Source organism: Cavia porcellus, unplaced genomic scaffold, assembly GCF_034190915.1.
Source record: "Cavia porcellus strain 051 isolate PalLab524CR breed Dunkin Hartley unplaced genomic scaffold, mCavPor4.1 scaffold_16, whole genome shotgun sequence".
Lineage (NCBI taxonomy): Eukaryota > Metazoa > Chordata > Mammalia > Rodentia > Caviidae > Cavia > Cavia porcellus.
Window position 1 is genome coordinate 41,038,090 of NW_026947499.1, and position 16,356 is coordinate 41,054,445.

The window sequence follows — 16,356 nt, forward strand, 5'->3', positions numbered from 1 at the left end:
TTCCACTCAGCCTGCAGGCTCTGACTCAGATGCTGCCTCTCTAAGAAGTTCCCTGCACTCTCCACCTGGCCTTCATCTGTCATAGCATTTATCACACTTTAAGTACATGATTAATTATCTGTTGTCCCAATGACACTGGGGTCCAGGATGGCAGGGGCCATGTCAGCGTGGAAGCATGAGCCCATCCCCCACTGCCTGGCCCCACAGAGGGAAATAGTGGCAATGATAGGAAATCAATATGTTACTGTTCAACAAACAGCTTAAAATAAATAAGTATATAATAAATAGTTTCTATCACCTTAGTGCCTGGAACAGGTAGTTCTGTGTACTCGTTAAAATTTATGCCAAGCCTACAAGCAATGATACTCTAATAACAATGACCACATGCAGCACACAACCTCTGTTCCTAAATACTGATACTAAAAGCAGCCAGGCTCCTAGGAGATTCAGCTCAGAGCCAATGGGAAAGCCTGGAAGACCTGTTTAAGAAAGCAAGAAAAGGCTCCCAGAGGTTGAGTTAGGGCCCAAAGGAAATGACATTAGGCTTAAAAGGCATTATTAAACAAATTAGGGGGGAGAGAAGGGGAAATGACCAGAAATAATAATTTACTGTAAAACATGGGATTTTAAAAAATCCACAAGTCATCAGTCTCAAAACAAACAAACAAATAAACAAAAACAACAAAAACCCAAAAAGTCTTTGTTACTTACATATGAAGATAGGTCCCATGCCTTGGAGAAGTAGGCAGACACCTTAACCAAACAATCAAGCCGCACATTTTCAATAACAAGACAAACTGACATTATGCATCATGTATTCAATGGCAAGTACACACTCGTGTGATCTGAGAAAAAGAGAAAAGAAAAACTTTACTTGAATCTAATCTTGGGGCAGAAAGAGCAGACAGATCAAGATTTTGGGGGTACTCCATAAGACAGTCTTCAAAATTTGTCAGATGAAAGACCGAAAACAGAAGCAAAGGGGACTCTTCTGAATTAAAAAGCAGAGTGAAGGGACTTGGAGGGTTCTGTGTGATTTTCAGTTGAGTCCAGGATAGAAGCAGCACAGAGGTTAATTTAAACAATATAAAATCTGAATATAGGTTGTGTATTATCCAGCACTGCCGCATCGGTATGAAATTTCTTGGGTATAAAAATGGCATTTAGGCTACAGAGAAAGTGCTTATGAGATACATGCCGAAGTATTTATAAAGAACAGTCACAGCTCAGTTGCATAGGGAGTTTAACTATAATAGCTCCGCCTTCGGGCATCAGATTCACGCATGCGCGCAGTACATTTCTTTCCCGAGACTTATTTGGCGCGCTGGAGAGTCAGGTTGGGCCCGCGCAGCGGAAATGCACCACCGCTGGTTCCGCTGAGCGCGTCGACTACAAGAGCGACGGGATGGAGGAGGTGCCTCGCGGTGAGCTCGCGAAGGGGGCGTGAGTGGCAGGACTGAAGGAACGCGAACTCTTCTAACTGTGCTCTTGTCTCCGCGCAGACTGTCCCGGGGCCGATAGCGCCCAGGCGGGCCTAGGAGCCTCGTGTCAGGGATGCCCCAACCAACGGCTGTGTGCTTCGGGCGCCGGCGCCGCGCCGGACCCGGGTGAGAAAGGGGCAAGGCCTCAACGGGAAGTGAAAAGCTCGGGCACGGAAGAGGCGAGACTTGGGAGGACAGAGGGCGGGGCGTGCTAGAGAGGCGGAGGAGAGGGGCGTGGCCTGGAGAGCGGCGGTGGGACCTTTGAAAGGCAATAGCAGAGGAGAGGGGCGGAAGTGGGAATGGATCCTGAGGTATCCATAACGTGCGTGGACTCAAAAAGGACATTAAAGTGGGGCGGAGCCCAAAGGTGGCAGGCTTGGAAAAATCGGGGACTGATTTGAGCGACTGTAGCCGACCGCGGAAGGACTCGGCATTGAAAATTGAGAGGCCTGAGGCTTAAATTCTAGCTCTGCCTGCTGAGCAGAATGTTATTTCTTTCGAGAAGTGAGTCCACCGTCCACTCATTAGAAATGCATGTTAATCACCTCCTAGGCACAGTGCTCTGTGCTGACAGCTGTGAATGAGGCAGGTCTGGTCCCAGCCCTAGTAGAGTTGTTTAATAGGAGAGACAGACAGATGAACAAGCAAATAAGTAAATACTGTCGCAGGTAAGTACTGTGAACGACAAATTCCAAGGTGGGGAATACTCTTAACACCTACTTAGAAGGACCTTGAAAAGCAGGAGTTTGAGAGAAGAATCTTGCTGGAGTTCAGAGACTGGTTTGATTCTTGAACTCACTTCGAACTGTGACCTTGAGCAAGAATTTTAAATCTCTGAGCCTTCTCTTCCTTATCAAAAGAGAAAAATAGTTAACTCCTATATCATTTTAAGTATTTGAAGTTGGATGAAACATCTAAAGCACAGTAAATGATAGCTATCAGTGATAGATACTTATTACAAGCCTGCTACTTAATCAGAATTCCTCGTCATGAGTTACTGACATTTGGGGTCGAATCCTTCTTTGTTTTATGTCTGTCCTGTGTATTGTCAGACATTGAGCAGCGTCTCTGGCGTCTACCTACTAGATCCTAGTAACAATCTTTCATTGTGGCCTGCAGAATGTCTCCAGACATTGCCAAATATCCTATGGAGGATTTTGCCCCAGTTTTGAACCTGCAAAGTTGTATTCACAAGCTGCAAATACAGCAGTGAAGGCCTCAAACACTCTCCTCATGGAGGTTATATTCTAGAGGAAATGACAAATACATAAACCAATAAATAAGCTACTTTAATGTGTGGTCATAGCCTTATCATCTTTGTGGTATTTATTCCTACTGTTGATGAAGTGTCTCACACAAATTCCTTTTAAACAGTCCCAAGCACTTAGCCTTACCTAGCCCACTGGAAACGTGACCCTTAGGATTTGTACAGGGAGTTCATTACCTGAACTGCTTCCTTTACAGCCATAGAGGAAATCAAAGAGAAAATGAAGACGGTGAAACACAAAATCTTGGTGTTGTCTGGGAAAGGCGGCGTTGGGAAAAGCACTTTCAGTGCCCACCTCGCCTACGGCCTAGCAGAGGATGAAAACACACAGGTGGGACCCTGGGAAACCTGGGCAATGGTCTTGCTGTCTGAGGACTCGTGATGGCTCCTAGACAGCTGACCTTTTAGACTAAGTTGATCTCTTGGGCATCTTGATTGCTGCATAGAGAATAGGAAACTGCCTGGCAGTTAGCTTAGGTGTTTCACTGGGTTCCCTACCCAAGAAATTGGTGGGTACCAGTTTCCTCTTGTATGCTGATAATTTATTGCATTATGTTGATACTTCTTTTTCTTCTTCATTAATCTCAGCTTTTCTCTACACCAAGTGCCTGCAAACTATAGTCCGTGGGCTAAATCCAACCCATCTTCAATCATCTCAGAGTGGTGTTTATATTTTAAGGCATAAGAGATTTCCTGTTTGGCCATTGAAGGAAATGCTTGTTGACTTTGGTACTAGATTGTTCATTTTTACCCAAGGGTATGGATGAGCTTGAAACCTCAGATCACCCAGAGCGATTCTCTGGGTGTCAACTTTAATAAAAGTGTGGTAGGTAGCCAAGACTAAAAGATCAAGAGTTGGACAGCCCAGGTTTCCATCCCAGTTCCATTCACACCACTGCTGTGGCCTAGGGCAGGAAGCAGACTCTCTCTGCCTTGTTTTCCTCATCTGTAAAGTAGGGCTCTGGACTGAGTGAAATGAGGCATATAAATTGCTAACGAGGTGCCTGAATGTAGTACATGTTCAGTAACTGTCCATGATGGCAATCATCATTACTGCTTTACTGTACTACCTGGAAGATAATGATTTCAGCTTTAGAGATGTGTTTGTAGCCTAATCAGCATGGAGTTGAGCAGGTGAAAATATACTTGTCAGTTTATTGTTTTATGAGGCAACAGTCTTGTCATCTGAGGGTCAGATCTAATCAGCATGGAGTTGAGCAGGTGAAAATATACTTGTCAGTTTACTGTTTTATGAGGCAGCAGTCTTGTCATCTGAGGGTCAGATTTCCACTGCCTGGTGGGCTGGTCAAGAAATCTGGTGGTACATGCTTGTACTCTAAGCTACTTGGGAACCTGAAGTAGGGAGATCTCAAGTTCAAGGCCAGCCAGGACAACTTAGTGAAACTTTGTCTCAGAGTAAAAAAGGGCTGGGAGTGTAGCTCAGTGGTAGGGAACTGGCTTCAATCCCCAATACCACAGTTATTTTTTTTTAATTATTTCAGATTGTGTGGAACAATGTTTGTTTTTAGAAATTGTCACTAATACCCTTTACAGCTGTCTAAAGATAGCTTCTGCTCTGACTAGTTGTGAGTAGTCCACTGTTTACATCACTCCCTTCTATAGCATTCCATTCTGAAGTCCTCACTGCATACATGCAACAATATACTGAAGGAAACTTACCATCTAGCGTAGAGATATGGCTAAGTATGCTGAGTTTCTCTTTGCAGTGGTAGCTTAAAGAGGTATGCAGGAAAGTGTGTCTTTCCCAGGCATACCTTCTCAGGACAATGAAGACATCACCGTCTCCAGTGTGCACAGCGTCTGCATGTGTTGGGCACTGATCAGGTTATGTTGATTGGAGTAGAGTAACCTGACTTCTTTAGTCAGCCCCTAAATCCAGCAGGAGGTTGGGGAATGCCCTGTCCTTTATCTGAGGGCAGTTTGGTGGGAGCTCTGCACTTGCTGCACAAAGCAGGTCCTCTGTCATTCCATTTGGGAAGAACTTTGGATCAAAAGAGGATAGAATTGGAGAATAACTGTGACCCACTACCAGCAGGCAAGAGAATGCATAACGTGTGAAAGCCACAGGAGCCTTTGCAGTATAAGCTGGAGCCAGGGAACATCGAAGAGTCATGCACCAGCTTTCTATTGTGAATGTCACAGGCTACATAATTTACGATCTTGCATTATGATCTGGAAGGTGAACTGTACCACTGAATAATCGGTGCTGGGTGTTTGGGAACTAGAGTTTGAGGCCCCTCTCTGGCACTGATAAACCCCAGAGCTTGAAAGACTTGGAACATTTGTTTCATATACCAGAAACCCGGACGGCTGAGGCAGAGAAAGGAGAGGAGGCTTAGTGATAGCCATTATTGGAGTAGTGAGTCTTTCAGTAGCACATCTAAAGGGACCAGCCTGGCCCTCCGAAACCGGAACTGGCTGACACCCTTGTGGGTACCCTCGGGGGTCAGTGCCCCCTCCTGTCTACTGCATGAAGTTTTACTCAGTTTCTTCCCTTGGTCATGAGACCATGGCTTCTCAAAAGGCAGCTGATGGAGTCCTTCGCAGAAGGAATGGCATGGAGACAGGGTGACTAGAAGCCCAAGTTGCCTGAAGAGAGCCTGCTGGGGTTGCAGGGATGGTGGCCTCACCCCCATGTCATGAGGTACAGATAGTGAGTGTCGGGGGAGGAAGAAGGGAAAACAGTCAGACTGTTCTGCTGCACTACTGGGCTGGTCCAGCAGAGGGCACAGGAGGCGAGTGGCACCTTGCGGTGAAGTTTGTTATAGGTCTGAGGTACCAGGAGGTTGGGTCTGTTAAGATTGAACAAGGAAGAAAACAGCTCGGGGTGAGTTTAAAAGTTACCCGAGACCTCCCAGCTCTCAAGATGAGTACAAGACCTGCCCTTCCACAGGTTTCTGAAGACTGGCCTAGATCTTCACATTTTTCAGACTGGAAGGCTGGGGTTGGGGTCGAGGAGGAGTCGTCAGAGACTGCACCAGATCACCAGCAAAGAGCTTTCTAGATATCTTTCCTATTTTAAGTGTCTTTTTTGAAAGCTCGTTGTTAACCTTTAGGATCATAGGAAAACAGGCTTGGCCGGAGCTCAGCCAAAGGTCTGCTCTGGGTTCATTTCTAGAACTCTACCTTTGAACTTTGGAGACTGCTTTATGTCTCGGCTCTGTTCCTTGCTCATTGAACATGTCACTCGTCTCCCTGCACCTCAATTTTTTTCTTCTGTGAAACAGAGAAGAAAGAATAGGGCTGCATAAACTGCAGCCAGGCCTGAGTCTGCAGGTGCCCTGACACCAGTCCATAAAGCAACCTTGGAGCTGAATCAGATTTAGGGAAGCAGAGTGTGGATGAGGTTTTTCCTAGGAGTTTTTAGCAGTGCCTTGGCGATCTGGAAGATCAGTGTTACCACTCTCCCCATGAGAACCTGCCTGCTTTAAATCTGACCTAGTTTCTTTCTGCCATCTCCTACTCCATACCCCATCCTTTCCTCTGTACGTTCGGCACATAACCACCAGGTCTTGGCTCACCCCACAGGTTGCCCTTCTGGACATTGATATATGTGGGCCTTCTATCCCCAAGATCATGGGATTGGAAGGAGAACAGGTAAGAGCTGCATTTCAGAACTTGGGGCGCTGTGCTTTTCAGACAGGCATGGAGGTGAGCAGAGGCCAGCCTGTCCATGTGGCATGGTAAGCTCAGATATGTATTCCATGGACCGTTTGCTTGAGTGGGTGGAATTATATATTCAAGGGGTGGGGTTATATATAAAATCCATCTGCACCGTTTGAGAAGCATGGTATGGATGCCTTCTCAGAGGTAGAGGGAAACCGAAATGCAGAAGTGAGACACGGAAACAGCTTTGGCTGGGGCCTTGGGGCTGGGACTTGCTCAGGGTCTATGCCCTGGAAACCAGGAAATCTTCCTGCCCTGTGGTCCCCCAGGGAACAGACTTTTAGGTGAGGCCGTGAGTGATGCAGGCAGAGAGACAGAGCCGGTAGAACAGATGCCAGGCTTCCCTCTCATTAGTGACAAGCTGTCCCAAGGAGGGGCCCCTTGGAGGTGGAAATAGGCCCTGTGTCCCAGGACTTTCAACACTGACTCTTTCCTCAGTGCTAGGTCCTATTCTAAGGAAGCAAAGTAAGAGAGGTAGGTAAAAGCTCATGGGAGAGGGCAAGTGACAGCAGGCTGCAGCAGGGCAAGGGGAGCTGCACTTGGGCAACGGTGGTCTGTAGTAGGCAGATAGCATACAGAGAGGAGAGCTGGAGAGGAGCCTTGTGGGCTGAGGGAAGGGTAGTAGCTTGAACCCAGAAGTCCTTGTGTCCTGGATGGACTGGAGGGTCATTGAGGCAGGTGGGGCGTCCTAGTGGCTCTGCTAAGGCCTTGGGTTTGCATCTGACAGTACTTTGTGGGGGTGACACAGCCCATAGTTGGGCAGGATCTAGACATTCTAGATCACAAGTCTCAGTAACACACTACCCGATGTGGGTATAAGGAACTTACTGTAATAGCACAGAAATATTTTCTTCTATGCTATTGGACCATCATGTTTGTCACTCTTAAGACTAACGACTTAGTGAATAACTAGATAGGAATGAATAGGTTTTTTTGTTTTGTTTGTTTTTTTCCGAAACCAGGGATTGAACTGACGACCTCGCACTTGCCAGGCAGGCACTTATGCCACTGAGCTAAATCCCCGGCCCAGGAATGAATAGTTTTTTTAAAAAGAAAAACGTCTGTCACAGAGGACCATATATTATGTTTTTGTTTACATGAGATTATAAAATAGGCAATTGTAGACAGACAAGAAGTAAGTTAGGTATCACCTAAAGCTTGGGGAGTTGGGAGAAGACAGCTAAGGAGTGCAAGTTTTTTTGCAGTCATGAAAGTGTCCTAAAGTTTGTTGTGTGGTGCACAACTCTGTGGTATAAACAAGGCCACTAAAATGTGCACACTTTCAGTGAGTGAATCGAACTATCTCTGAACTATATTTCGGTGAAACTTGAAGAGAAGTAAGACTTCATCAAGAAAAATGGCCCTTTGATTTTTGGCTGTTGTGCATTGCTCTAAAGAAGCGTGACTGCTAAGACTGGTGTGTACCTGCAAGCTGCTGAGCCCTACCTCCATAACAAGGGGCCACAAAGAGTTAAATCATGGACACCAAGCCAGAAGGAGGGGTCTGAGGTTCACTGTTGACCCAAGGGGCTCCTGTGCCCCAGCTCTTGCCCTGGATTAAAGAACTCAGGCTACTTACCCCAGTTTTGAACCCTCTGTGTCACTAAAAAAGAATTCCTAGACTTTTGCAGAAGCAGTCTATTGCTCCACAGTGAACTGTATTTTCTCAAGACCTTCCAGCCATTTCTGTCGCTCATTCTTTTAAGATGCCTCAGAGTCAAAGTCGTATTTGAACTGGAGTAATTTTGGTTCCCTGAATACAAACCCAAGCTGATTTTCAAAATAGCCAGATCTGGGGAGCAAAGAGTGCTGATCGAATTGCATCTTTGTTCCTCACCCTACCCCCCCCCCAGCTGTTCATATCCCCTCAAAAATTTGGGGCTGTTTTGTGCAGTGATGGAGTATATTTTATACCGCTTTTTCTGTATACAAAGTGTGACCAGGGTGCATAATTTCTTACAAATTGACAACACTCGTGTTCACACAGGTTCACCAGAGTGGCTCAGGCTGGTCTCCAGTGGTAAGTATTCACCTCTTTGCTGTATGGGGCAGGTGTGCAGTCAGGTGTACATAACAGCTTTGTGGGAGGATGGAAGCATTTTCCCCAACCTTCCTGCCTGTCAGTCTGCAGATATTTACTAGGGTACTTTCCCAGGCAGGGAAGATAAAATAGAATTGGAGTTTGGCAAACTTTGTCACTAAATATTTTCAGCTTGTGAACGTATATACTCTCTTAGTATGATTGGAAAGCAGTAATATGTGACTAAATGACCATGACTGTGTTCCAAAAAAGTTTGCTTATAAAAGCAGATAGTGGGCCAGATTTATCCCCAGTTTGCTGACTGCTGAATAAGACAGTTAAGGAGATGACATGTATTTATTTCAGCTCTGTTGATTGTCATTGTAGCACAGGGCTTTCAGACCCCCTCAATATGGGTTGGGGTGCAAAGAGAGAATATACTCATAAATCACATGAAAACTTCATCCCGAAAACAATGTTTTTAGCTAAGACCCAGACAGGAGCCACAGGAAAAGACCCCTCTTTGTGACATTGCATAAAGTGTGTATCACCCTCACCTTTTTCCTCCCTAGTATGTGGAAGATAACCTGGGGGTGATGTCTGTGGGTTTCCTGCTCAGCAGCCCTGATGACGCTGTTATCTGGAGGGGACCAAAGAAAAACGGTTTGCTACTCTACTTTTCTGCTCACATTCTTGTGTGGTTACATCCTGTCAGGAAGCAGCAGCCACCCTGTTAAGCTTTGTAATGTATTACCATTGTTACTGTTTTGTAGTGCTGAGGATGGGTCCCTGTGCCTGATGTGTGTTAGGGAAGCCACACAGTTATAACCCAGCCCCCGTAATGTGTTCCTCCCAAGCATCTGGTTCCTTCTGTCTTCACTAGGTGAAGAAAGCTATAAGAAATACCTGTTTCCGTTTTATAATTTTTAATGTCTTCTGTGAGTTTTTTCTCTTCTTCATGTCTGTAGAATTCGAAGTTGTCTTTGTTACGGTTTTGTATTGGTTTATTTGGGTCAGAGAGAGGTTTGTAAGGTGAGCTTCCTACCAGGTTGAACAGGTTCTGAGTCACTTGCCTTACATCACTGACACTGGGCCACTTATGTCTGTACTAGGGGAGGCACGTAGACTGTGCCAGGGGTGGAAGAGATTTGATAGTGTCCCCAGCCTTTACCCACTAGATGCCAGTAACACTCCTTGGCTACTTAAGGCAGCCAGACATGACTTCATATATCACCACATACCTCTGAGGACAGTGTCACCCATAGCTGAGAACTAGTGTTATGGAGCAGAGACCAGGCATACAGACACACTGCACACTGCTTCCATGTATCCTTCCATGGTACCAAAAAGGAAGGGAGGCAGGCAGAGCCTCGATTCCTTTTCAGGCATGATCAAGCAGTTCCTCCGTGACGTGGACTGGGGCGATGTGGACTACCTCCTTGTAGATACACCACCTGGCACCTCTGATGAGCACCTCTCAGTTGTCCAGTATCTAGCTGCAGCACACATCGATGGGGCAGTGATCATCACCACTCCTCAGGTGAGTGAGCATTGGGTTCCTTTTTCTTACTCTGAGATAGACTTTGGCTTCAAGGCAACATTTCAGAATATGCATTTATAACTACACCCGGCGTGGATCTGTAGAAATCCCTTATTAGACTGAGTGGTGGAGGGTATGTTTGGCATGTACAAGGCCCTGGATTTGATCCACCAACCCCCAAAATAAACAGGAGGCAGTTAAGCCTACTGTCTTAGTTATTTTTCTCTCAATACTAGAACAAGATACCTGACACCTAAAGTTAAAGAGGGAAAGGTTTATCTAGCTCACAGTTTGTAAAGGTTTCAGTCCATAATTGACCAGCTCCAAGGCAGAGTGGCATATGACAGAGGGGCAGTAGTTCATGGCAGCAGAAGATAGCCAAAGTAATGGGTGGGAGAGAAGTCTCTTTCTATCCCTTACATTGTTTCCAGTCTACCCAAGTTAGGGTGGTGCCAGTCAATCAGTGGACTGATCCGGCAGTCACCTACCCTTAATCCTAGCATTGCAGTATGAATTAATCACACACTATAGATTCAGCCACCTCCAAAAAAACCCTACGACCACATGAGGCTTTGCGGGGGACATCTAGACACCATAAAATTCACCCTTTGGATAGTCCAAAAAGAGAAAACAGACTGAGCAGGTGCCAGCCCTTCTCTGGTTGCTGGCAGGCTCTCCATACTTGTATAATTTCTCTGGAAAATGTAGCTTCGGGCCAGGGTCATACTTTTTAGAGCTCCTAATATCAAGCATTGAGATGGGTAGTGAGGGTTTCTTATTGGTCGCTTTTGACAAAGCGGCAGGATTTTATTCATAAGACACCAAGTGGAGAATTACAAAGGTGTAATTAATAAGGGACTAATGGCCACTCCCTTCCTGCCTAAGGATTTTCTCTCCATACTTGGCCTCAGTGGGCTGAAACCTACATGTGTGTTTCAGGAAGAAAGGAGAATTCTGAAAGCTTTGAACCCATTAAGAAGCTGTAACCATACTTGACAGTTATGAGCCAGACCAATGCTTGGTGGATGAAACTGCAGTAATGTTGAATGAGACAGTAGCAAGGGGCTGGACACAGTAAAATGACACTGAGATAAGTGTTCAGACTTCAGAAGTGCATTGAAAGGGACCTGAAGCAGGTAGTGGCCTTTATTTTTCTCATTGTCCATAAAGTTGTTTGTGTTTATAATGTCAAATGGGTTAGCAAACTTCCTGTAAAGGAAGTTTGGCTAGTTAAAGGAAGCTGGCTAGTTAAACTTTAAGCCTGTCTAGTAAATACCTTTAGCCTGGTAAAGCGTAAAGTCTCTACCAAAGTGACTCAGCCATGCCACTGTGTATACAGAGGGATGGATGTGGCAGGTTCTAGAAGTGCTGCCTTCACAGAAGAAGTGGCCAGCCAGACAGGGCATACCCATCAGAGTTTGCCAGGCCCATCTGGCAAACAGTATGTAAGAAGGTTAAGTGTAGAGAGATACTCAGTGGAAGATTCTTATGTTTGCTACTTGGCTGTTAAGGTTTGTAGAAAGTAATAGCAGTTAGAACAGGCCTTATCACACAGTAGTCACCAAATAAGGCATAAATGGCAGGCATCTCCAAAACTGTATGGAGAAAGTCTGCCAATCAGCAGCCTGATTTTGGCGTAACTGTTCTGTTTCCACCATGGCAGGAGATATCATTGCAGGATGTCCGGAAAGAAATCAACTTCTGTCATAAGGTGAAGCTGCCTATCATCGGGGTAGTGGAGAACATGAGTGGCTTTGTGTGCCCCAAGTGTAAGGTGAGAGAGGGCTTGGCATCAGGTCTGCATAAATACCCCTTCAGAGGAAAGTCTCTTTGTGAAAGTGTTACTGCTTTCCATCGTTTTGGGAAGTGGATCTTTATTGCTGACTGAAGGGAAATGCTTCTGGTGGTCAGTAGGTTAGTGTTCTGCACTAACAGAATGGAGTTTTTTGTACTTGGGGTTCAACCCAGGAGCTTTGTACTGAGTCACATCCCAGCCCCTCCCCACACTGTGTTTTTCATTTTTTAATTTTGTGACAGCATCTTGCTAACTCACTAGATTACCTAGGCTGGGCTTGCACTTGCAGTCCTCCTGCCTCGGTCTTCCAGAATTCTGGAAGTTATAGTTGTGTACCATCATACCCAACCAGGCTATTTTTTAAAAAGGTTTAAAAAACTATGATCTGTCTTTATGATCCTGAAACAAAGTCAGGCTTCCTTCTGTTTTCTTTTCTTCACAGAAAGAATCTCAGATCTTCCCCCCAACAAGTGGGGGTGCAGAGGCCATGTGCCAAGACCTGAAGATCCCTCTACTTGGCAAAGTACCTCTGGACCCACACATAGGTGAGTCGCTGAGTGGGCCTTCACTGCTCGCTCGGCCCTCATGGGCAAGAGGCTGGGCTGGAAAAAGGATGATGGGGAGTTGGAGGTTGATATATAGGGCTCTTGTTCCTGCTGATCCTCCAGAGGCCTACTCCACTGATGCTGCAGGAGAAATGGTGACACTCGTGGGCAGGTGAGCCCTTGTTGTGAGCAGAACTTGTTCAGGAAGATAGTAATGGAGGAAGAGAGAGGGTACGAGGAAAGAAAGATATCAAGCAGGATGACAGGAAGAAGAGTGGCTACAGGGAATAAGAGTGGCCCCAGCTTACAGAAGAATGTGGATCTAAGGAGAAGCTCCCCAGTGAGGTACCCTGGAGCCCTTCTCCCAGGAAGCCTCTCCCTTCTCTAAGCTACCCCTCCAGATTCCTGTTGCCCCACAATAAGACTGGAGCTTGCTTAAGTTGCATGCACCTGTGCAGGGACCCAACTATAGGAAGTATGCAGCAGAACAGCTGGGTCTGGGGAGAGAGGAGGCTGGCGCCCCACTACAAATGGCTTTGAGCCAGGCCCCAGAGCTTGAGCTGTCAGGGAGAAGCCAAGGTATCTGAGTGGGTGTGGGCTCACGAGTGCTAGGCTAGCAGCACAGGGCCAGTTGGCACCAGGAGCTGGGCCCTGGTATGAGAAGAGTTCCCACCAAGTGACAAGACTTGGTGGTTGAGGAGAAAGGAGTATCACGGCTGTCTTTGCTGCCTAGCACAAGCCGTCTGAACAAGAAGGCATTGTCTAGAAAGGGAGAAGCAGCCAGGGACATATGACAAGGAGGCAACTGCAGGGATGCTGCTCCCTCAGGGACCTGGTTTTGAGTGGCAGGTGCCCAGGCTATCATCAGGCTTGGACTGAGGCTACAGGGAAGGTGGGGAATGGGGGAAGTGTCAGGTCCATCAGGCTGGTGGCAAAGCAGAAGAATGGGCAGTAGGACCTGGGGCAGGGGATTGAGGAGGGGCTGATAGGCCAGAGGCAGGGGCTGGGTCGTGCCTTTAAAAAATGGGAAAATGGGATAAGGATGGCCTGAGGCTAGAACAGCCCTGGAGAACCTGCAGACCCTGCATGTAGGAGTGTGTCCCCATCCCCCTTCCCTTGGTCCCTGTGTCCAGGATGCTCCTCTGGTGTGTGGTTCCCCTGCAAAATGCAGAGAACCACATCTGCCTTCCAGCCCCTACTAGGCACTAGAGACTTCCACTGGGTGGCTGCCCCTGGCCACAGTGGTGCTGAGCGCTTCCCTTCTTTTGTGAGCCAAGGCACTCCCTGCAAAGGCCCCACAGGCTCCTGAGGCCGGTGCCAGGTAAGTGAGCATAAGTAGCATGTGCATGTACATTGCTGCCAGCACTGCTGCCTCAAGGAGGTCCCCTAATACAGGATTGGTTGCTAAGAGATGTTGGGAGAAACCCTGAGCCCAGCGTCGGGGAGAGAGAAGGTCTCAGCCTACTGGAGCATCTCAACCTGAGGGAGCATTCCATGTATTTCGTGGCTTTAAGGGAAATTGGGCACAGCCACCACAGCATCCTCAAGGCTAGTCACCCCTTAGCGGGGCTGTCTTCTCTACCATGTGGCTTCAGAGATGACCTATGTATGGCCAGGAGGGGACCAGAGTCAAGAACTGCACAGCCAGGAAGGACTAACAGACTGATCTGTACCCTGTGGGTGACCCTGAGGATGTATTTAAATGTGTCAAAAGCAACAAGCAGAACATGGGCATTGTATGTTCCTATCATGTTTCAAGTATAAGAGTCTATGTGTGTGTGTTCATTTGAAATCCATGTATGTGTATGTTTCTGGAAAGATCCTCAAAAACTAGTAGGCTTGGATTTCCTTTCATGATATTTTCCTTTTGTAGTCCTTGGTTAGTGATTTGTTTGTTTTTACTGTGTACATTATCTTTATACTCAGTCTTTTACAGTGCACACTGCTGGGCCCACCAGGGACTGCTAAATCACCAATTCTCTGTGATGCCCTGGAACATGCACTTGCCACACATTAGCTGATTTGCAGCCGCACTGAAGTGGTTAGCCAGGTCCCCTGCTGGGTGGAGGGTATATAAATGAGGTCCTAGGGTTCTAGCTTTTTTTTTTTTTCCTATACATTTTCTTTAGTGAGGGTTCCAGCTTTGTTCTCCATGAACTCTAGATCACATCACTGGCACAGAAAGGGCCCCAATGACTCATTGTACCATGTTTCCTTTAAGGGCCTCATCTTATTTTTCTCTTTAAGGTAAGAGCTGTGACAAAGGCCAGTCCTTCTTCGTTGAAGCCCCAGATTCACCGGCCACATTAGGCTACAGAAGTATAATTCAAAGTAAGTGTTTTAAGTGAGTGTCATAAATTCAGACACTTATGTACAGGGAAGGTAGTGAGGCAGGCTGGGTCTAAGGGCAGCCTCCCGCTGAAAATCAGAGTTGTCACCACCACCAGCCTTGGCAGGGACAGTGTAGGTGATGGGGACTAGAATGAGCACAGAGTGGTTCCTTCAGCCAGAAAGCCAATGAGAAATCTCCTAACATGTCAATGTTGTAAACTAATTCATGGCTTACAAAGCATAATGAGCCAGGTCGGATGGTGCATCCTGTAATCCTAGTATTTTGGGAGGCTGAGACAGCAAGATCGTAAGTTTGAGCCCAGTCTGGACAGTGTAGCAACTTAGTAAGACACTGCTCAAAATAAAAAATAAATTTAAAAAAGGATAGGTCTGTAGCTCAGCAAGAAGGCCCTGCATTCAATCCCACGTATCCACCCCTCTCAAAATAAAACAGAAAAACAGTGAAATATAAGGATCCATTTCAGTAAGGCTATTTAAAAATAGACTTAAAAAAAAACAAAATCTAAGCCAGGCATGGTGGCATATACCTCTAATCCCAGCACTCAAGAAACTGAGTCAAGAGGATTGCCATGAGTTTTAGAGGCCACCATGGGCTACAAAGTGAGTGTAGGCCAATTTGAACTGCATAGTGAAATTGTCTCAGAACAACAAAAAAAAGCAAAATGTATGATGACCCAAAGTGAACCCTTGTACAGGCCACACGGAGCCACCAGCAGCGATCAAGCCCTCAGATTTAAGGCAGAAGTAACAATAACTGATTAGAATTCCTGCCTCTTAGTTGGAGGCTGGACTTCATTCACCAGTAAAGTGATATGAAGGGTCAGTCTCAGCATTCCAAGGATCCAACTGTAGAACAGACCCAGGTAAGGCTCCAGCTGTAGTTATACTCACAGTGAGCAGCAAGAGTCATTTGGCTCACTTTCCAGGATTCAAGGTATCACAGAGCCAAGCTCTTTATGGAATTAGGCTACCAGTAGATTCCACCCCTGTAAGGCTATGGCTTTCCCCAGCAAGGGTGAGGCTGTCGAGGTTGATACTCATGAGCACTCTGAACTCCTGGTCTTATTTTCCAGAAATCCAAGAGTTTTGTAGGCTCCATCAGTCAAAAGAAGAGACCTCATCAGTTCCTAAAGCATGTTGAAGACCAGGCAGTTCCCGAGTCATGGAACCTGCCAGCAGCACGTCCAAGCATGCTGTCGCTTGGGGACAGGTGAGATCACAGGCCAAAAGGGACCAGATGCTGACGTGCTTGGAAGTGATTTTCTCAGAGACATTTTAACCATCTACTCTGTCAGCTTTCTATTGAACATGGCTGCAGGGTCTCCTTAACACACATACCATTTTAAAATAAAACAGCTCCTCAAATGTGGCCCACAAGATCTCTTCCCAGACATCAAGGGCCTGGGGACCAGGCATCCTGCGCTGCTGGAAGTCAACCTGATCACAGGACAAACCACCCTGCCTTGGAAGAAATAAGGCCAGGAAGGAACCAGCAGGCTGGGTATGGGGCATCTGTATGGAACACGGTCCTGCTTTCAAGCAGTAGCATCCACATTGTCGTTTGTTGGAAGGAAAGTCTAGATAGCAGCAGAGCCTTACAATGGGGTTCACTCTGGGAGCCATTAAAACTTCCTTGAAAAGCCCATAGTCAGCCATTCAAGAGGATCTG

The 16,356-nt window shown here is 46.5% G+C and overlaps 1 protein-coding gene across 7 annotated transcripts in view; it reads left to right on the forward strand.

Moving 5' to 3' along the window:
- The first annotated feature begins 1,280 nt into the window (after positions 1-1,280).
- Positions 1,281-16,356, forward strand: part of Nubp1 (NUBP iron-sulfur cluster assembly factor 1, cytosolic) — a 33,837-nt gene continuing 18,761 nt past the window's right edge. For 4 of the 7 annotated variants that reach the window (XR_010039832.1, XR_010039834.1, XR_010039835.1 and 1 more), the window contains exons 1-11: positions 1,281-1,424; positions 1,503-1,607; positions 2,946-3,079; positions 6,298-6,366; positions 8,423-8,455; positions 9,028-9,118; positions 9,841-9,995; positions 11,659-11,769; positions 12,233-12,335; positions 14,583-14,666; positions 15,761-15,897. Coding sequence is in view for 3 of the 7 variants with exons in the window: in XM_003478160.5 (XP_003478208.1) it covers positions 1,406-1,424; positions 1,503-1,607; positions 2,946-3,079; positions 6,298-6,366; positions 8,423-8,455; positions 9,028-9,118; positions 9,841-9,995; positions 11,659-11,769; positions 12,233-12,335; positions 14,583-14,666; positions 15,761-15,828 (972 nt within the window). In the remaining 4 variants the exon portion in view is untranslated. Of the gene's footprint in view, positions 1,425-1,502; positions 1,608-1,736; positions 2,150-2,945; positions 3,080-3,132; positions 5,597-6,297; positions 6,367-8,422; positions 8,456-9,027; positions 9,119-9,840; positions 9,996-11,658; positions 11,770-12,232; positions 12,336-14,582; positions 14,667-15,760; positions 16,053-16,356 lie in introns of those variants that run through there. The other 3 variants (XM_003478160.5, XM_063226512.1, XM_063226511.1) reach the window with 3 other exon arrangements.